Source organism: Spermophilus citellus (assembly GCF_964194105.1).
Source record: "Spermophilus citellus genome assembly, chromosome: 9".
Taxonomy (NCBI): Eukaryota; Metazoa; Chordata; class Mammalia; order Rodentia; family Sciuridae; genus Spermophilus; species Spermophilus citellus.
The window spans coordinates 98,272,274-98,295,514 of record NC_138191.1 but is presented as its reverse complement, the minus strand read 5'-3'; the positions used below and the strand labels follow the sequence as shown (position 1 = coordinate 98,295,514).

At 34.6% G+C, this 23,241-nt stretch overlaps 1 protein-coding gene across 7 annotated transcripts in view; it reads right to left on the bottom strand.

Annotated features, from left to right (window-relative positions):
• TUT4 (terminal uridylyl transferase 4) overlaps positions 1 to 23,241 on the bottom strand; it is a 126,888-nt gene that overhangs the window by 83,791 nt on the left and 19,856 nt on the right. For all 7 annotated transcript variants that reach the window (XM_081307134.1, XM_081307135.1, XM_081307136.1 and 4 more), the window contains exons 3-4: positions 10,694 to 11,570; positions 1,845 to 2,008 (exon numbers count right to left, since the gene is read on the bottom strand). In XM_081307134.1, coding sequence (XP_081163260.1) covers positions 1,845 to 2,008; positions 10,694 to 11,477 — 948 coding nt within the window. In that variant the 5' untranslated portion in view covers positions 11,478 to 11,570. The remainder of the gene's footprint in view (positions 1 to 1,844; positions 2,009 to 10,693; positions 11,571 to 23,241) is intronic.

Genomic DNA, 23,241 nt, shown 5'->3' with positions numbered 1-23,241 from the left:
CTAGTTTCAAACAAGAGATATATGAAAACTGTTCAAATATCTCCCTTATAGTTACAAAACTTTATTTTACCATAAACTAACCTTTTTTCAACTTTCTGTAGACAAGCTAGAATACAGATTTCTGAGCATGAAGATTCAAAGTATTTCTAAGTCAGTACTTAGTACTCACTTATAGGGAAATCTGCCCACTTAATCTAATGGTTTGGATTTATGTCTTCTTTGGTACAAGGCAAAAGTCTATATTTATTTTTAAATTAATCTATGGGTACACTGAGCACCAAAGGACCTGATGAAATGAAATGAACTTAAGGATAACATTCTTAATGAGTATACAAAATTGGTAAAAAAAAAAAAAAAAAAAAAAAATGCCAAGGACACTGACTCAAGTCAATCACTCTTTTGTCTATGATCCCTTTTCAAATCATATTACTACTTTTGTTTGCTTACTTGTTTTAGTCTCTAACTAGTGAACTTTTAGAAAAGCAGTGTCATGTTTTTAAAAATGTCAGGCTTGCCTGGATTTAACTATCACCAGCTGATGACACAGAAAAGGCACTCAATTTTATCTTGACAATGGACATATCCAGAAATAACTACTAATTTCAGGCTTAGAAAGTTGGAAGACTAAGTAATGATAGAATTGCAAATTGCAAATAAGACTTTCTTCTAATTAGAATACTTTGACACTAGCTACATATTATGAGCTTATATTATACCTTATGAGTCTCCATTCCTTTTTATTTTTAAAATTGTTTTAGTTGTAGATGGACACAATACCTTTATTTTATTTATTTTTATGTGGTGCTGAGGATTGAACCCAATTCCTCACACATGCTAGCACTTCTAGGCAAGTGCTCTATAACCACAGACTGAGTCTCCATTCTTTGACATTCCTTTTTCTTTTCATGTGTTGATACTCTACCCTAAGTTCTGTTAGTAACCAGGATTGCATTCTTCAATCTAGATATCATCTCGTTTTTCTAAACTAAACAAAATCATATCATTTCTTTCCTTCCTTTCTTATTTTTCAAGAATGATGACCCACATTGACAATTTTTCTCCTTTAATAGCTACTAGTGTTTTAATTGTTGAAACTAGGAATTATTAATGACTAGGACAGTTCCTAGTGCTTAGTAGCTATTCAGTAAACATAGGAGGAAAAAGGATAAGATAGAAAAACAAGGAAAAAAGGAGAAAGTCTAGTAAGTTTTTAGTAGTATATTTTAGTTTGTTTCCATCAATCCAAACAGACTTTTAACTGCTAATGGGAAGAAACTGGGCCATTTTCACCAATACATGTCTATTGTCTAGCACAGTACCTATTTAATGAAGGAATAAATCAGAGGTCAACAAACTTACTCTATAAAGGGCCAAAGCAACATTTTGGTAAATACTTTGAGCTTTGGAAAAGAGTAAACATTTTGTTTTAAAGATCATATGGTTTCATTTGGCATCTATTCAATTTACCTTTGCCATGGTAACATGAAAGCAACCACAGACAATATCTAAAAATTGAGCATAGCTATATTCCAATAACTTTGCTTATAGAAAAGGGGGCCACAATCAAAACTAAAACAAGGAAGTAGGGCACAGTGGCCAACCTCTAGGAAGAATAAATGAAGCCAGGCTCATAAACTGAGTATTTGTTAAACATAGGGAAGACAGGAAAAAAGAGGGAGAGAAAGAAGGAAGGAAAGAAAGAGGGAAAGGAAAGATAAATGCTAGTCTGTCTTATCAATTAAAAAAGAGAGAGAGCTATATAAAAAACAAATAAAGAGAGCTATACTTAGGAAAGAAAAGCTATGAAACATATTTCCCTCCAAATAACTAAAACAGCAGCATACTTTTTCAAGTCGAAAGATGTGATCTCTTTCTAAGCGTTCTTCTGCTTGTTTCAAGCCTAGCCTCTGCTCAGGTGTCAATGTAGATTCATCTATCACAGTGGCATTTTCTAAATAGTCCATCTCTGAAGAATTTTCTTTATTAGATTCATCGTTCTTCACTTTACCTATAAAAGGAAGCAATCACTTAGTTATCTCAGAAATGGTAATTTAAAAAAAGTATAATGAAAAACAAAGTATTCAACTTTTACACAAACAGGAAAAGATGTATTTTCCTTGATCATATAAGTTGTTATATGTACGTAAAACTTAAGATATGCACATAGCCTGATATAGTGCTGCAGGTCTGTAATCCCAACAACCCAGAAGGCTAAGGCAGGAGGAAGATCACAAGTTTAAGTCTAGCCTCAACAATTTAGCAAAACCCTCAGCAAGTTACTAAGACCCTATCTCAAAATAAAAAGCAAAAGAGCTGGGGATGTGGCTCAGTGGTAGGGTGTCCTAAATCTAATCTCTAACCCCCAGTATCCCCCTCCAAAAAAAAAAAAAAGATATATACACACACACAGAAATAAATATATATATATGTATATGTATATGTATATATATATATATATATATATATATATATATATGCATGTATACATACATACTCAGGTATGTATACATATACTATACACACGTGTATATGGTATATAAATAGTATCAAAATTCATGAAGAGAAGTTAGCGGTATGGCTCAGTGGTACAGCACATGCCTAGCATGCATAAGGAGTTCCTTCCCCAGTATTAAAAAAAAAACCTACTTCATGTATCAAATGCCTGACTTTTTCTTCCAAGGTATATTTCTAATTGAGACTACACTACATAAAGTTAGCATAACAAAACCATCTTTAAAGGGTACCTGAAGTTAATTTGATAAAAAGCTATCAAAGACCCAAAGATTTAGTCACTGAACTAAAGACACTAACAATTGAAAAAACATATATAGACCACAAATCCCTGTGTCCTAATTAGATTGCAATCTCTTGAAAGCATAGATTATGTTTTCATCTTTGCATTTCCAGTATGTAGCAATACGGATTTGGCATACAGTAAGATTCTACACCAATGTGATTTTTTTTAAAGGTAAGTTGAATCCTCTTTTTTCTAGTTTAAAATATATATATATATATATATATATACACACACACACACACACACACACACACACACACACATATATATTTTTGGTGGGGGTGTTGTTTGGTTTGTTTTTTGATACTGGGAATTGAACTCAGGGGCACTTCACCACTCAGCTATATACCCAGCCCTTTTCCTTTTTTTATATATATTAATTTTTCTTATTTGTAGTTGGATACAATGCCTTTATTTTATTTATTTTTATGTGGTGCTGAGGATCAAACCCAAGGCCTCGCATGTATTAGGCAAGCGCTCTACCACTAAGCCACAACCCCAGCCCTTAGTTTTTATTTTGAGACAGGGTCTACCACATTGCTGAGAATCTCATTAAGTTACCTACTCTGGCCTTGAATTTGTGATCCCCCTGCCTTCTGAATTGCTGAGATTACAGGTATGCACAGTGTGCACCACCATGCCCAATGTGTTTAAAATACTTAAAAGGTAGTTGGGCTGGGTGGCATAGATCTATAATCCCAGAGATTTAGGAGACAGAAAGAGGAGGATCACAAGTTCAAGACCAGCCTGGGCAATTTAGTGAGTCCTTGTCTCAAAATAAAATACAATAAAGGCTGGGGATGTGGCTCAGTGGTAGAGAATTTGCCTTATATATACAAGGTCCTGGGTGATTCCCAGCACTGCAAGAAAGAGAAAAGATCAAATACTTGAAAGGATTGCAGGGAGTTCAGAATAAAGCTTAAATCCCATAGTACATTATGTCTAATCCCTTACCCTCATGAAGGCAGTAAACAGAACAACTACAAAACTTCAAATTACAATAAATGTTATAAAAGAATAAAGTCAAGGAACTAAGCTGAAAAACAACTTTAGATATGGGAGTCAGAAAAGGCTTCTCTGAGAAGATATCATTTAAGTCAAAACCTAAAGAAAGAGAGCTAACTTGCCTATATCTCTAACCTCATGTCCTGGCCTTACACTTTTCACTTCTTTCATACCAAATACACGTTAGTATTATTGTTGTTTCAAATCTCAATACCTTTATCTATGCTATTCCCTTCTCCATCAATGCCCTCCCATTTCAGTTAGTAATATTTACCTTTCCTTTATAAAGTAGATTCTTTGATGCTAATAGCCAGGTCTTATTTAACTTTGTACATTCAAATTTTAATACAACATCTTGACCAAAACTTACACTTTTATAAAAGTATGTTAAATAGACAAAAAAATCTGGATGTATCTAAAAGCACTTCCAAAGTGCAATGCTCTCAGATAATCAAAAAGTTCTCCTCTTTATCCTCAAAAGCCAACTATATGCCATCTAGAGGAACTATGATAGTTGATTCTTTTTAAAAAATATATTTACATTTTAGTTATAATTGGACTCAATATCTTTATTTTATTTTTATGTGGTGCTGAGGATCGAACCTAGGGCCTTGCACATGCTAGGCAAGCGCTCTACTGCTGAGCTACAATCCCAGCCCCAATCAATTCTATCTTTTGATAGCTCTAATTTTATAAACAAAGAAGAAATGATGTACTTCTGAATAAGGTACAATTCCTACTAAAGGGCATAGGAGTTTCCAAAATAAGAAAGCGAACTCTTACATAACTTATAAAAAGGGCTCAAACACCCTAAGCATGGTTAGGTTAGATAAGTATTCTTAAATTATATGAGGGGAACACTGATGCACTGTGAACAATTTGCAATTATGTCCTAATATTTGGGGGGAAATTTACTTTTTAGCAACCATTTTCTTATGGAAACAAAAGAAAAGATGAAATCCTAATTTTATTTATATATTTCATTGAAAAGAAGAGTAGCAAGACACCATAATAATATAATATTCTCCTCTCTTCTCTATGTACAACTTGCCCTGTTTGACAAAACAACATTAGCAAATTCTATAAAATTATAATTTATGCCAGCATAAAGAATTAGAGAAGACATATCTTTCTTTAAAATCAGAAAAAAAAGAAAATTATTTAATTTTTTAGAACAACATATAAAATAAAATGGTATCAGGCAGAATGTCCCAAATTGTGTACCACATAACACTAGTTCCATGAGATACCTTAATCAAACAAGTTGTACAGGAGTGTTCACAGAGACAAAAAAGTCAGTGGTTGCCAGTGAATAGAAAGGAATACCTGTTAATGGGTATAGTGCATCTTTGGAGGGTGACGAAAACATCCAAAAATTAGTAGTGATGGCTGTGAAACTTGGTGAGTATACTAAAAATCACTGAATTCTATACTTTAAAAAGATGAATTTTATAGCATGTGAAGTATATCTCAATAAAACTACTTAAAAGACTAAAAATATGACATAGTAATAAGGACTATGAGAAAAGTTAAACATGTAAAAAGAATATGCCTTATCAGAAGTAGAGATGAGGATTACTAATGTGCAAAAGCCTCATTAAGAAAGCAAAAGTTCAGAGAACTAACCATATCTAGGGGATGACTATTCAAGGAAGAAAAAAAAGCAAATACAAAGGCCCTTAGTTGGACATTTGTATTCACATTTCAGGAAATACAAGAAAACCTTGCAAATAGAGCAGAAAGAAAGAGACTGAGAAGTAGATGACTAAAGGTAGAGAAGTAGGGAAGTATCAGAGATCATATAAGGCCCCGCTACTCACTGCAAAAACATTAGCTAAATATGAGGGAACCACTGAAATACTTTAAATAGTAGTAACATGATTTGATTCATTTTAATAGGATTCTTCTGGCTATGTTAAAAACACAAAGAAGGGTGATATGAGTGAAAGTGAGGCAATAATTTAGCGTATGCTGTTCAAAAGCATGATCCTGATCAGCAGCACCAGCAGCACTAGCAGTTTGGAGCCTGCTAGAAATAAAGTTTCTCGGGTTCCACACAGACTTTCTGAATCAAATCTCTGGGAATGATGCCCAGGAATTTCTATTTTTCATATGATTTCCAGGGAATTCACATGCATATCAAAGTTTGAGAACCCCAGATCAAGAACACTCTTCCCTCAAATACTCACCCTGCTCATTCACCTATTTCCTTTAGGCATGTGTTTTAATGATGCATTCTCAGTGACAATTTAAATTGAAACACCACCAGCAGCAACAATAGCATCAATTCCTATTTTTTCCTGATTTATTTTTCTCATATGACTTATATATCTAACTTTCTCTACATATTTCTCATTTATTTGTTCATTGTCTATCTCTTCCTAATAGAATATTGACTCCATAAGGATGGTGTTATGTGTTCCTTCCCCACCCCCACCCCCCAGGGATTGAACCCAGAGGTGCTTAACCACTATCCACATCCCCAGCCCTCCTTATTTTTTATTTTGAGACAGGACTTTGATAAATTGCTTAGGCTAATTTTTTGTTGTTGTTGTTATTGTTTGATTTGTTTTCATTTTTTTTCCTGATGTCACATGAATTCATGCTTGAGTTAATTTGCAAGTGAATCTGGGAACAACCCCTTGCCACACAGGCGGGGAAAAGACTTGTAAGGTAAAGGTGGCTGTAGGTTTCACCTTGTGGCTGAGGTTGGTTCTGAACTTGTAATCCTCCTGTCTCAGCCTCCCAAGCCACCAGGATTACAGGCATGTGCCACCACATTTGGCTAAATCATTCTTATTAATTTGCTAAACCAATTTTCCAAAAGTATCTCTACTTGGTCTACTGTTCTCTACATTAACACATAACAAAACTGCATTTAATAGAATAAAATAATAGTAATAAATAATACTCTCTACCCTGCATGCTTATTACTATAGCTTGGATCTTGACCCCAAAAGTTTATAGGATAAAGATTTGGTTCCCAGTGTGGGAAGTAGCAGAACCTTTAAGAGGTTAGGCATAATGGGAGGTCTCTGGATCATTGGAGGTGTATCCTCAAAGGATAGTGGGGCCCCAAGCTTCTCCTTTTTGCTCTTTGTTTGTTTTTATTATTGTTGTTTGTTTTGTGGTAGATGGAATGAACCCAGGAACACCATACTACTAAGCTACAATCTCAGTCCTTTTTATTTTAAGACAGGGTCTTGCTAAATTGCCCAGGCTGACCTCAAACTTGTGATCCTCCAGCCTCATCCTCCCAAGTAGCTGGGATCTTTTTACTGTTTTTCATGTACTGGATATGAAGTGAACAGTTTTACTCTGCCACACATTCCTCACCATGATATACTGCCTCCCCATAGGTCTAAAAGCAAAAGGGTCAGCCTATCATAGATTAGAAACTCCAAAACCATGAGTTAAATAAATCTTTTATAAGTGCAAAAGTCTTGGACTTTTGTTATAGTGACAGAGAGCTGACAAATATACCTACTATGTCAGGTACTACATAAAACTTTCAACTAGACTCTTAAAATGAAGAAACAAAGATACATTTGAAGGAAGCTTATCCAAGATTACAAAGTTATTAAGTGGGAAAGACAGAATTCAAAAACCATGCATCTCACTCCAGCTCATTTACCTGATCATCTCACTATATCACCTCTTTTGCTTAATATTCCCCCCCCCTTTTTTTTTGACTGTACTTGGGATCAAGCCCAGGTCCTTGAGCATACAAAGTGCTCTATCACTGAGCTAGCTATAGCTCTAGATCCTTTGTTACCTTTTTAAAAGAATGATCTTTAAATCAGATTTTTCAGTAACTCACACGAACAGACCCTTAATTAAGCAATCTTTTGTTTTGCTTTGTTGTGTGCTGGGGTTAGAACCCAAGGCCTATACATGCTAGACAAGCATTCTACCACTAAGAATGTGCCACCCCCCTTTATTTTTTATTTGAAATGGGGGGGTCTCACTATGTTGCCTAGGACAAGTCTCAAATTCATGGGCTCAAAATGAACCTCTCACAACCCCTGACTTAACTAAATGATCTTAAGTATCACAATTCCTCAACTTCACATCTCTAGTGTACCATCATATTTAGATTTTTGCCATATCTAAATATCGCCTGTTATATTACTTGATATTGTCTCTATTGAGTTACTGTCTAAACTTGTCCTTGTTCTAAACCTTATATACAATTGTGAGACTGATTTTTTTTTCCTTACACACATAAAGACAATTCTATTTAATCTTTTAAAAGTCTGTCTATAGGGCTGGGGTTGTGGCTCAGTGGTACAGCACTCACCTAGCATGTGTGAGGCCCTGGGTTCGATACCCAGCACCACATAAAAAATACTAAATAAAGGTATTGTGTCCATATACAAGTAAAATATATATATATATATTTTAAAAGTCTGTCTATATACTATCACCTGTGTATCACCAGAAATAAAAAGTAGCTATTTCTGAACTCTTTGGTATTTCTCCATCTATGAAAAATAATAATTTATTTTCATTTCTATATCAAGGTAAGGCTTTATTCTTTCAACCATGAAATCAACAGAAAGAAAATTAGCAAATAAAGTTCATTGATTTAAGCAAAATCAGAATTAAAATTACTCAAGGGACTGGGGACATAGCTCAGTTGGTAGAGTGCTTGCCTGGCATGCACTAGGCCCTGGGTTTGATCCCCAGCATCAAAAAAAAAAAAAAAAAAAAAAAATTACTCAAGACATAGACAATATTTCTAAACAATTAATTAAAAGTAAAGTCAGGATCCCAGACCAAAATTAATTTTACAGTTCCCAAGTAAACAGTGTCCTAAGCAATTTCTGCTTCTAGACTTGTGCCCATCAAAGAATTTGCTGCACTATAGCCAAAAGGATACTTTTTAATAGAAAATCTGATCATAGCACTATCTTGCTTCTCTTCAGTTGCTTCTCAAATCACTTATGAAAAAAATTATGTCACAGTTCACAATGCTTTTCATTCTCCAAAAGATGACTTGTCAACTGCATCTTTTGCTACTCCGCCTCAAATCCCTGTTCTACTTATACTGATTCTCATTCATACTCATAGTCTCACTCCTCTCATTTTCTCAGCCCCATGTCAAATCTCACAAATAAATCACATGCTTTCCCAACTCTTAGTTTTTGCCACTGTATATTACTTTACTTCTCTGCATCACAACCCAGTGAGTGTAGGTTCCTTGAAACCTAGGGCTAAGTTCTTCCAATTTTCCATTATAAACACACGATTGGCCCATTAGAGGAAGACGATACATACATGTTTGGTGAATGAACAAGCAATATATTACCAAAACCATTTTTTTTTTTTTTTTAGGGAAAAAGTAAAGTTTATTCAAACTTGTTTTCAGAGAACAGTTTACTTTTGATACCAAACCCTGACACAGATACTAAGGGAAGGAATATTATAGACCAATGTCATTCAGGAACATAGATATGAAAATCTTAAAATCCCTATAAATCAAATTAATAATAAGACTGGTTTCAAAAAGTCAAGCAATATCGTTCATCACAAATATAGGGGAATGTTTGTTCAGGTTTTTTAGTAAGTAGATTAAAACAAGGAGGGAAATTAAACCACTACTATAAAGAAAAAAAAAACACTCTTGGCAAACTAGAAATAGGAGAATACTTCAATTTGAAAAAGACTTCCTAGCTAATATTATTCAGTTTATAATAGGTATTTTATTTTATTTATTTTATTTTTTTTTATTGGTTGTTCAAAACATTACAAAGCTCTTGACATATCATATTTCATACTTTAGATTCAAGTGGGTTATGAACTCCCAATTTTACCCCAAATACAGATTGCAGAATCACATCGGTTACACATCCACATTTTTACAAAATGCCCTATTAGTAACTGTTGTATTCTGCTACCTTTCCTATCCTCTACTATCCCCCTTCCCCTCCCCTCCCATCTTCTCTCTCTACCCCATCTACTGTAATTCATTTCTCTCCTTGTTTATTTTCCCATTCCCCTCACAACCTCTTATATGTAATTTTGTATAACAATGAGGGTCTCCCTCCATTTCCATGCAATTTCCCTTTTCTCTCCCTTTCCCTCACATCTCATGTCTCTGTTTAATGTTAATCTTTTCTTCCTGCTCTTCCTCCCTGCTCTGTTCTTAGTTGCTCTCATTATATCAAAGAAGACATTTGGTATTTGTTTTTTAGGGATTGGCTAGCTTCACTAAGCATAATCTGCTCTAGTGCCATCCATTTCCCTGCAGATTCCATGATTTTGTCATTTTTTAGTGCTGCGTAATACTCCATGGTGTATAAATGCCACATTTTTTATCCATTCATCTATTGAAGGGCATCTGGGTTGGTTCCACAGTCTAGCTATTGTGAATTGTGCTGTTATGAACATCAATGTGCCAAAACCATTTTTTAATATTTATTTTTTAGTTGTAGTTGGACACAATATCTTTATTTATTTATTTATTTATTTTTATGTGGTGCTGAGGATCAAACCCAGGTCCTCGCACGTTCTAGGGGAGTGCTCTACCACTGAGCCACAACTCCAGCCCCCCAAGACCATTTTAAGAGAGTGTGTAGGGCTCAGTGGTAAAGCACTTGCCAAAGTTTTGATCCTCAGCATTGCTAGATAAATAAATAAGAGGGTACATTTGGGTACAAATCCAAATGACTAAAGGAGTCATTAAATTTATATGTGCACAGCATTTTTACTTATCATAATAAATAAAAAGGTGATTTTTTTTTCTTTTTCTTTTTTAGCTGAAAGACCCACACTATTAATGTCCTTTTTGTAATTAAAGTAGCTAAGCCAGGGCTAACCTAAAGAACATTAACACAAGAAAATCTCTCAGAAAAATGTGACTGGTAGAATATTCTTACTTGTACTTACTCAAATCATCTGAAATGTCTTCAATTCCTGAAGCACTATCATCAGAATCTCCAGCATTATCTGTCCTCATCTGTTGCTTCTGAGATGGTGGTAAGTTTTCCAGAGCAGATTTTTCTCTCTGTAGAGCTTCAATATTCACTTTGTCCACAGAAATAAAGGAGCTTGGGATTTTTTTTCCAGTCTGTTGCAATTCTGTCTGTTTAATACTTTCTTTCAACAGTAAACTGGTCACCTTTTCTGGTTCTGCTGATGAACTGAGCCCCTTTTCTGATTTTGTCTGAGAACTAGGTGCTTTTTCTGTTTTCCTCTGTGAACCAAGTGACTTTTCTGCTTCTGCTGCAGGTAAACAGGGTGATTTTTCTGTCTTCACTGGTAAATTAGGTGACTTTGGTGATTTTTCTGCCTTTGCCTGTAAATTGGGTACCTTTTCTAATTTTGCCTGTGAGATGGGTACCTTTTCAGCTTTCACTGGTAAGTTTGGTAGTTTTTTTGTTTTGCAATGACTTTGATCTCTAAGGACTAACCCCAAATCTTTAGGGCCTAGAACATTGGCAGCATTTACTTTACATGATTTAACATCTGTTTTTTCAATACAAGTATCATTTTGCTTGTTTTTTTTACTACTATTCCTATTTGGAGAGTTGGTCCCAATTTCTTTTGTAGATTTATCATTTCTAGCTTTCAAAGTTTGATTAGTTATAGCTTTAACTGCTTTGTTTTCTTCACAAATAACATTCTTCTTTGGTTCATGATTTTCACTTTTAGATGTCTTAGGCTCTTCCATTATTTGAAAACCTGCTTCTTTCCAAATATGATATTGTAAAATGGCAGATCTTCAGTAGTTTGAATTGCTCCAAATCCAGTTTAGGCAAGCAAACTATTGGGTTTAAAAAAAAAAATCTGTTATTGAAAATGCAAAACCATTTTTTAAAGTGGTAAGACATTTATAAAGCTTTTAAATTTTTTTCTCAAAACTAAAGAAATAGTTTGAAAAAGATAAAACTCAGAGAAGGAACTAAAGCCCCTTAAGTAACAGCCAAATATTCATAGAGAGAATTCTAATACAGTATCAAAACAAAGGATTTTTAGAGAAGTAAAAAGTTGTTTTATATTGCCAATAAGAATTTCAGGGACTAGAGTTCTGGCTCAGTGGTAGAGCACTTGCCTAGAACATGTGAGGCACTAGGTTCAATCCTCAGTACCACATAAAAAACAGTAAACGTATTGGATCCATCTACAACTGAAAAAAATTTTTTTTTAATTTTAACAAGGAACTAAAATATGCAATTAATGTGTCACTATTAACATAAAAGTTTATAGAATCCTAAATGGTAAGATCTTGACCATTTTTAGCTCTCTCACAAACCAGTACCATTTTTACTTCTAATCTATTTCAAGTTAATTCTAAACATAAAAAGAATTCTAATTCTCTCCACCTTTGAAGTATAAAGGAATTTAAATGAATTCTTATGTAAACAAATTTTTAAAACCCATGTCATGTTTTTACTAAAACTCAGAGAGTCCACCATCAAGAACGAACTCTAATGTAAACAATGAACTTTGAGTGACAATAACATGTCATGATACATTTGATTATAACAAATGTACCACAATAGTAGATGTTGACAGCAAGAGATGCTATACATGTGTGGGGCCAGGGAATATACAGGAACTCTGTACTTTCTGCTCAATTTTGCTGTGTACCCAAAACTGCTCTAAAAATAATGTCTAAAAGAAGCAACACTAAAATCAATCAGAATCTATTCTGCTCTAAAATATAATAAAAATTATGTTAATGAACAAATACTAAGTTTATAACACAAACTTCTATAAATAAGTGAAAACAGCCAGGCCTGGTGGCACACAACTGTAATCCCAGTGGCTCGGGAAGCTGAGAAAAGAAGGATCACGAGTTAAAATCCAGCCTCAGCAAAAGTGAGGCACTAGCAACTCAGTGAGACCCTGTCTCTAAATAAAATTAAAAATAGGGCTAGCGATGTGGCTCAGTGATTGAGTGCCCCTGAGTTCAATCCCTGGTACCAAAAAAGTGAAAATACTGTGTCTTATTAAATTATTTCTATGCTAGAAATACCTTACATACTACATTTTATAGAAATCAGGATTTTTTTTTTTTTACTGTTCACCTTGCCCTATATGCTTTAAATTCAGAACTATTCCTCTAAAATAAAGTTAAATATAAAACTAATAGCCAGGCAAGGTGGTACACACCTGTAATCCCAGCTACGTGAGAGGCTGAGGAAGGAGGTCCAGGTCAGCCTCAGCAACTTAGACTCTGCAAAACAAAAAAATAAAAAGGGCTGGGAGTATAACTGAGCGTTAATACTTGAACCCCTGGGTTCAATCCTCAGCACCACAAAAACAAAGTTATGAGGGGAAAAAAAATAGTCCTGCCAACAAGAGTAAACTGCATGGAACTAAAATATAGAAACTTCGAATTTACTTGATGAATTTACTGAATTATGGATTTGGGCAAACATCTCTAATCATATAAATCTGCATCATATAAACACAAAAATATCACCTATAATAAAAAGCTAGGACACACATCATGTATTTTCAGTTGTCTGTACATATGCAAAAATGTGTTTCCAGAAAAAAAGAAACCAAACTTACCTAGAAATGTCTGCACTAAAGCATCTTACTCAATTTGTACCTAGCTTTTATAATTCGTGTTTACAGTACAGTCTTCTATATTCCTTCTCTGCTTTGATATCAGTCCAAATTAAATAATACCTTTAATTTTTAAAAAGTTGTTAAGCTCTTTTTCCTAAAAATAAATTATTGTACAAAGAACTTTAAGAAATTATATTTTTTTTTACTTGTAGTTGGACACAATATCTTTATTTTATTTATTTATTTTTATGTGGTACTGAGGATTGAACCCAGTGACTTGCACCTCCAGGGCAAGTACTCTACCACATGCTAGGTAAGTGCTCTACCATTGAGCCACATCCCTAGCCCTATTTTAAGAAATTATGATAATTAAAATTTAAGTCAAAATCATACTAGATTCTTCACCATTAATTTTTCAACTAATATTATTTTCTAGTAAAAGAAATAGCAACTTATAACTGTATGAAAGTATGCTTTTGTTCTTAGTTCTTATACATTCGATTTTGTCTAATTATTTTGCTTTTATTTATTTACTTATTTTTGGAGGAGTACCAGGGGTTGAACTCAGGGGCACTCATTCACTGAGCGATATTCCCAGCCCTGTTTTGTATTTTTTCCCCCTTTGGTGGTGCTGAGGATTGAACACAGGGCTTTGTGCATGTGAGGCAAGCACTCCCCAGCCACCCTATTTTGTATTTTATTTAGAGACAGGGTCTCACTGAGTTGCTTAGTGCCTTGCTTTTGCTGAGGCAGGCTTTGAACTTGTGATCCTCCTGCCTCAGCCTCCCGAACCACTGGGATTACACGTGTGCACCACAGCACCCAGCTGCTTTTATTATTCTTGACAAAATGTTTTATATAATCATCCAAAGAGTTGTCAAAATAAGTGACTATTCCCAAATTCTTGTAGACACCAATGCAAGTTCCTCATTTTAAAAATAAAAATGGGTTCTATTTCTAAGTGATTATTCTTATCTAGTAACTAATATATGTTTACATTTTCTGTTGCTATTCTATAATGACTCTTTAACAATTTTATAAATACCATTTTATGACTTATTACGTTAATGACAAAAGCCATTAACAATAAAGACTTGGAATAACATCAATCCACAATTTTGTTTATAAAACTTTATAGAAACAGTATTTTCCACTCAAGTACCCCTGAGTTCAAACCCCAGTACCAAAAAAAAAAAAAAAAAAACATAAATGGTATATATACATAATGAAATATTACTCAGCATTAAAAGAGAATAAAGTCATGGTATTTACAGGTAAATGGATGGAGTTGGAGAATATAATGCTCAGTGAAGTAAGCCAATCCCAAAAAGCCAAATGCCGAATGTTTTCTCTGATATAAAGATGCTGAAATATAATGGGGATGGAGGGGGCATGGGAGGAATAGATGAACTTTAGATAGGGCAAAGGAGAAGGAGGGGAAGGAGGGGGCATAGGGGTAGGAAAGAGGATGGAATGAGATGGACATCATTATTCTAATTACATGTATGAAGACACAAATGGTGTGACTATTTTGTGTACATCCAGAGACATGAAAAACCAGGCTCTAAATATGTAATATGAATTGAATTGCATTCTGCTGTCATATATAACAAAATAGAATAAGTAAAATTTTAAAAAATTATATATACACACATTTGTTTAACCTTTTTCAGTTAAGATCTGCAATCACCAAGTCACTAGGTGACCCCAAACAAAGACACTGACATGCTTTATGAGTCATTTATAAACTCTAAAAAGAATGGCAGAACCATCTACCTTTAGTGTGCACTCCAACTTAAAATTTTAAAATGTGATTGTATGCATATCTTAAACACAGTGATTAGGCTGGGACTCTAGCTCCGTGGCAGAGCCCTTGCCTAGCATTGTGAGGCACTGGGTTCAATCCTTAGCACTATATAAAAATAAACAAATAGAGCCGGTTGCAGTGGCGCTCACCCATAATCCCAGTGTCTGGGGAGGCTTGAGACAGGAGGACTGCAAGTTCAAAGCCAGCCTCAGCAAAAGCAATGTGCTAAGCAACTCAGTGAGACCCTGTCTCTAAATAAAACACAAAATAGGGCTGGGAATGTGGTTCAGAGGTTGAGTGCCTATGAGTTCAATTCCCAGTACCAAAAATAAAATAAAATAAATAAACAAGTAAAATAAAGGCATTCTGTCCATCTATAATTACAAAATTTTAAGAAAAAAAAAAAAACAGAGTGATGGGCTAGGGCTCTAACTTAGCACAGAGCGCTTCCTAGCATGTGTGAGGCACTGGGTTCGATCCTCAGCACCACATAAAAGTAAACAAAATAAAGGCATTCTGTCCATCTACAACAACAACAACAAAAAATGATTCTGTTATATAGATTCTGAGACTATATGCTTCTTCTTTTTGCTTTGGCAGTTCTGGGATTGAACACAGGACCTCATGTATGGCAGGCAAGCACTTTAGCACTGAACTTTACCCTCAGCCCAAAATTCTGATACTTTTAAAAATTATAGAAAATTATGAGAGACCTCCTAAGTTCCATAAAGAAAACACAATTTTCTTCTCCAACAGGAAAAAAAAAATTCACTAGATGGAGCTAGACTGAATTCCTAAACATGGTATATGCTTAATAAATGAATTTTTAATGAATACACTATTAAACATTTTGAAACTAATTAAAATGCCCTATAATTATATAATCTGACATAAAAGCAATTAGTTACTTTTAACAATGAATATACCAAGCTTAAAGTATTGATTAACTCTTATTAAACAGTAATTCTCAAATTTTAGCATTCTTTAGAGACACCTGGAGGGTCCTAAACCACCCCTAACTACACCCATCCCCTCCAGAGTTCCTGCTTCAGTAGTCTGGGATGGAGCCTGAGAAGTGCATTTCTAACAAGTTTTCAGGTGACATTGATATGGATAGACTAAGGGCCACACTTAAAGAATCACTCTAAGGACTAGTCCTAAAAGTAGAAGTGAAAGGAAATCGTGTTCTCCTATACAATTTCACATACAGTGAAAATCTGATTCTTATCAGTCTACTTCATAAAGTAAAAAACCATTTCTGCTTTTGCTTACCACTAGCAGTACCTACCACAGAGCCTAGTTAGTACAAAGCAAGTACTCAATAAATGTATTAAATGAATTAATGAAAAATTAGCTTCAATTGTTAATTCCACAACTACAAACATAATACAAAAGATATTTAACTGCATCACACTTTGTTGCCCAAAATGTAACTAAAAAAATGTCTCTCCTCCAGAATGCCTTCCTTAACCCATTAAGTCTCAAGTTTTCAATTCTGAGAATATTTCAACAAAATTGACACAGGTGAGGCTGGGGTTGTGGCTCAGCGGTAGAGCGCTCGCTTAGCACGTGCGAGGCCCTGGGTTCGATCCTCAGCACCACATAAAAATAAATAAAACAAAGGTGCTGTGTTCAACTAAAAGAAATAAGTATTTTTTTTAAAAAAAAATTGACACAGGTGCATTTAAATGGATTATAAATCATAATCTAGAATTTATGTATTGTATTTATTGTTATTGTAATTATATTGACATATACTATTTATACACTACCATTAAATTTTTATATATGTTTCACATCTGGAGCAATGGGACAAAACTGGGTTAATTTACCCCTCTACTCTCCTACAAGGGTGAATTCAGATAAGTATACCTCTTCACATGAACTCTGTTCTTACCTTTCTCATAATACTTAGCACTTAAAACTATTTATGTGTTTTCCAATTTGAACTACAGAGATATTTTTGCAAATCTGCTTTTTATAAAACAAATATGCTTACACAAATTTAAAAGTAAATAGTACTACAAGGAAAACATTAGTCTCAAAAGCAACCACTTTTTCCTGGGATTGTGGCTTAGTGATAGAGCGCTGGCCTAGCATGCGTGAGGCACTGGGTTCAATCCCTGGCACCACATAAAAAATAAATAAATAAAATAAACATATTGTGTCCATCTACAACTAAAAAAAAAATGTTTAAAAAATAATGAACAAATAAATTAAAGGTATTTTTTTAAAAAGGCAACTGTTTTCAACTTTTTTAGCTGTTTCTTCCAGGATTTATTTCCTTCTTTCTTTCTTTCTTTCTTTTTTTTTTTTTTTTTTGGTTATAGTTTTACAAAACACCTTCTTATTTATTTATTTTTATGTGCTACTGAGGATTGAACCCAGTGCCTTGCACGTGCTAGGCAAGCGCTCTACCCCAGCCCCTTATCTCCCTATTTCTAAATAACATGCTTAAGATGATACTTATTATTTTGTTTTAGCTTTAGATGTTATCTCTATGGCTTTCTACTATGAGGGTGTGGATTTGGCCATCTCAAACATTCCCCTAGAAAAAGACAGAATTGAATATACACAATATGGGGTGCCTCATATGCTGCATTTCTAGTACTTCCGCACCTGGTATAGCTTGTATATGGTTTGAGTACATTCCCCAAAGACACAAAGGCCGGAAGCTTGGTTCCCAGGGTGGCAATATTGGGAAAAGTAAGAATGTTTAAAGGATAAGGCCTGGTCAGAGAAAATTGGGTTACTGAGGGTGCCACCCTCTCCAAGGATTAATGTAGTTTTTGCCCCAGTTAGATCCCATTTGGGCAAGCTATTATAAAAAGGGCAAGCCTGGCCCCTGAAATGCTCTGGCTTCCTATCTTATATTACGATCTCTCCTTCTCACATGCACTTTCACCACAAGGCTATTTGCCACATTGTCATGTACTCAGGGGGCCTTCACCTAAACCAAGCAGATGCTGGTGCCAGGCTCTTAAAATTTCCAGAACTGAAAATTATATAAACCTCTTTTCTGTAAAGTACCTACCAACTAGTATCTTGTTATAGCAATAGAAAGCAGACTAATGTAGCACTCTAGCCCCACCCTCTCAGGATTTTAATTGAATATGTTAATGTTATTCACAGTTCTACTGCATAGAACCTGATAGATGCCCATCAAAATTCATTTTCTCTTTTTTTCTGGACACACAACTAGACTACATTTTTCAGCATTCTCTGCAGTTAGGTGTTCTTAGGTAATCCAGTTTTTACCTCCTCATGCTCTCTTCACTTTCTCATTAAATGAAATTCTCAACCATCCAGCTTCAATTCCAATGAATTTTAAATTTTTGTGCATTAGAATCAACCAGCTCCTAGAGCTGGGGTTGTGGCTTAGTGGCAAAGTAATTGCCTACCATGTATGATGCACTGGGTTTAATCCTCAACACCACATATAAATAAAATAAAATAAGAGTATTGTGTCCATCTACAACTAAAAAAATATTTTTTGGGGGGCGGTGCTGGATTGCAGCTCAGTGGTAGAGCGCTTGCATAGCATGTGTGAGGTACTGGGTTTGATTCTCAGCACCACAAATAAATAAATAAAATAAAGGTCCATCAACAACTTAAAAAATTTTTTTAATTAAAAAAAAAAGAATCAACTAATTCCTAAAAGCAGATTCTCATTTTACAGGTTGGGGGGGGGGGGTGCCTCATATGCTGCATTTCTAATAAGCCCAGGTGATAACCCACACTGTCAGTCAACATAATCAATGAAAACTTGGAGCCTCTAAAAGACCATATGGAACAAACTATTCATCTAGCTCTAGTTACCACTTACCTAGCAACTATTACATAAGAAAGGAACAAAACTCTTTTTTTTTTAAAACCACTGGTACTGGATCTAATCTTTTGACTGAAGTAATACATAAACTAATATAATCACACCTTCCTCCTGATATTTTTCAAATTAAACACTGCATTTTTTTTTTTTTGGTAGTACTGAGAATTTGAACCCAAGGCACTCCACCACTAAACTGCATCCTCAGCTTTTTGTTTTATTTTGAGAAAACGGTCCCAGTAAGGTGCCAAGGCCAAATTCATACTTGCAATCTTCCTGCTTCAGCTTCCTGAGTCACTAGGATTACAGGCATACAACACCATATCCAGATCACTGTCTCATTTGTAAGCTTTGTTATAAACCTACCAGTAAGTTTTGACAGAGCTATAAATATTCTCTCGGTATATTCAAAACATCAAATTATCTGTCATTTTTGTTGTTTGCTACTTAGATAGCACTTATTAGTGAGTCTTCTGGCACTACTAGACTTCCACCACAGTTACTGCCCTCAGATTTTCTATCATTCTATCATTCTACCAATTCCCTTTCCCTTTCTCATATTGACTCTTCTGTTTTCATCTTTCATGATTTAGTTACTCTTTTTTGATGGAGCACAACCTCTAGGAGCTTTCTAAGGAAGAAAACATAGGAGAGATTAAAGAAAAAAATTATTCCCCACTTGTGATATTTCATTTCTATGTAAAAGAACATTCGTTTTCATACAATTCCTGACCTCCCTCCATTTCCCTCATTCATTCTTTCCCTAAAAAAACAGGATAATTTATATCGATAGTGAGGTTGAGGGCTAGGGTTGTAGCTCAGCGTAGAGCGCTTGTCTAGGACGTGCGAGGCTCTGGATTCGATCCTCAGCACCACATAAAAATAAATAAATAAAATAAAGGTATTGTGCCCAATTACAACTAAAAAATAAATATTAAAAAAAAAAACAGTGAGGTTGAGGAAATGATCTGGGTAATGTTTCGCTTTTCTCATCTCTCTCCTCTTGGGATCCCACTACCCAGAGGGAAGAAAATTTCAGTCTGATCCTTCATTCTCTAACCTTTATAGAAGTGAGCTTAGCTTCACATAGGGTCTACAGTTGTGCCTGAGGGGCTAAATCCACTATCTGACATTCAGTAGTAGTTAAACACTTGAAAATATAAACCTAATTTTCCAAATTCAAAGTTTTTTATGAATAATAGTAGTCACAGAAGGAAAAATGAAAGATGGGTGAAGAAAAATATTAGAAGAAATAATGGCCAGAACCTTCTCAAATCTGATGAAAGACTCAACTATACAAATCTAAGCTCAATCAACCTCAAGGAGAATACAATCAAAAGAAATCTATGCTACGATACACTGAAGTCAGACTGTCAACACCCAAAGACAAAGAGAAAATTTATAAGAAAGCAAGAAACTTTACCTCATTAAACATAAAGGTTAACAATTGATTTCCCATAAGAAACCAAGGAGGGGGGAAAAAGAAAGAAAGCCAGAAGGCAGTGGAATGAAAGTCCTAAAAGAAAAAACAACAACAAAAAAAATATATCAACTAAGAATTCTCTAGCCAGCAAAACTACTCTTCAATAACATCTCCAGATAAACAAAGGCTGAGAAAGTTCAGTACCAATAGACCTACCCTACAAGAAGAGTTCTTTTTTAAAAAAATTTTTTGTAGTTACAAATGGACAGAATGCCTTTATTTTATTTGTTTATTTTTATGTGATGCTAAAGGATGGAATCCAGTGCCTCACACATGCTAGCCAAGTGCTCTTCAACTGAACTACAGTCCCAGCCCCAAAAATGAGTTCTTAAGACTGAAATAGAAAGATTCTAGACAGTAACTCAAATCCAAAAGAAGAAATAAAAATTGACTACAAGATATAATCACATAGATAAATATAAAAGCCAGTATTATACTTTTAGTTGGTAATTACTGCTTTTCTTTCTTTGATATGATTTTAAAAAAACAAACACATAAAAATAATTCTAAACTTATGTTAATGGACACATAACAAAGTATACAGTCATAATGACATTGTGGTCAATGACAGATCAAATGTACAACAGTAGTCCCTTAAGATTATATGGCAAAAAAAAAAAAATTATATGGCTTAGTGACATAACAGACATCTTGGTTTGAGTAAGTGTATACTCTGATGTTTGCACAATGATAAAACTGCCTAACAACACATTTCTTAGAATGTATCTGCATCAGTATGAGAATAAAGATAAAAAAAGGGGAAGGACAGGGATATGCAGGAGCTGGGAGTTGATATACTACTGAAACTGAGTTGGCATTACTAAAACTAGGTTATCATAAGTTAAGATGTTAATACATTATTATTCTCCAGGGCAATAACAAGGAAAATAAAACAAAAACATAAAAAAGGGAAGAAAATCAAAACCATAGTTTATAAAAAATAAACTAAATACAAAAAAGGAAGTAGAGTAGAGGAATAAAAAGCACATAAAAACACAGATAAGAACTAGGGCATGGTGGTGCACACCCTATTATAACCAGCAACTAGGGAGGCTAAATCAGGAAGATCCCAGTTCAAGGCCAACATCAGCAACTTAGCAAAACCCTGTCTCAAAATAAAAATAAAAAGGGCTGATGACGCAGCTCAGTGGTTGAGTACCCCTGGGTTCAATCCCCATTACCACACACAAAAAAAGAATACAGAAAAGTAATAACCAAATGTCAGAAGCTAATTCTTCCTTATCATTAATTACTTTAACTGTAAATGAACTAAACTGTCCAATTAAAGGGAGAGGTTGGCAAATTAGATCAAAACACACACACACACACACACACACACACACACACACACATATATACATGACCCATCTATCATCTACAAGAGATTTGCTTTAGAAACAAACAGACAAAGAGATGGAAAATAAAATGATAAAAAAAAAGATTTTCCATGCTAACAGTAACCAAGAGAAAGCTGGAGTGGCTATATTATCATAGGAGAAAATATACTAAGTCAAAAAGGTTACAAGACACAAAGAAGGGCATTATATACGATAAAAGGTTCAATCCAACAAGGACATATAACTATTACATGCAAATATCCATCTAACTAGAGACTCAAAATACATGAAGCAAAAAGTTAACAGAATTAAAGAGAAACACAGTTCTACAATAATAATTGGAAACTTCAATACCCCAATTTCAATATTAGATAGACCAACAAGACAGAAGATGATAGATAGGGAAATAGAGAACTTGAACAACATTATATACCAATCGACATAATATATACAGAAGAGGACTGGGGTTGTAGCTCAGTGGTAGAGTGCTTGCCTAGCACGTGTGAGGCGCTGGGTTTGAGTCTCAGAACATCATATAAATAAATAAAGATCTATTGACAACTTTAAAAATATATTTAAATACACACACATACACACGGAAGACTTTACCTAATGTCAGCAGAATAGACGTTCTATCCACAAAGTTGTGTCACATGAAAGACAAACAGGATTGGGTACCTAAGCTAAGTAGCAGAGTGCTTGCCTGTCATGTGTGAGGCCCTGGGTTCAATCCCTAGCACCACCCAAAAAAAATAATAATAAAATGTTCTTTCTCTGGACTGGGGTTGTGGCTCAGAGGTAGAGTGCTCGCCAAGCACGTGTGAGGCCCTGGGTTCGATCTTTAGCACCACATAAAAAATAGACAAATAAATAAAAATAAAGGTATTTTTTTAAAAAAAGAATGACTTTTTAAAAAAATGTTGTTTATCTCTTTTGTACTGGGAATTAAACCCCAGATGCTTAACCACTGAGCCATATCCCAGGCCCTTTTTTATATTTTATTTAAAGACAGGGTCTAACTAAGTTGCTTAGGACCTCACTAAATAGCTGAAGCTGGCTTTGAACTTGCGATCTTCCTGCCTCAGCCTCTCCAGCCACTGGGATTATAGACAAGCACCTCCACACCTGGCTAAGAGCTCTTTTTCTGGCCACTAAAAAAAAACAAAAAAAAAAAAAAAAACATGAAAAGCAAGGAATACATCATATACTTTCTTTATTATTCATGTTACCTTTCTGAACTAACCAACCACTTATGCTAAAAAAGATGACATAAAAGAAGGGAAAGATAATGCAACTCATGGTTCCTTTTCCTTTCAATCCTGCCTTACTTATCAGCAAGTTAAATATAAGTGTTTCCAGAATGTGCAAATAGAAAGAAGTAACATGAAACAGTTAAGTTTTATACAGGATTTCCACTGTTAAGACTGAAATATAGATGCATGTAGAAACTGAAATGCCAGC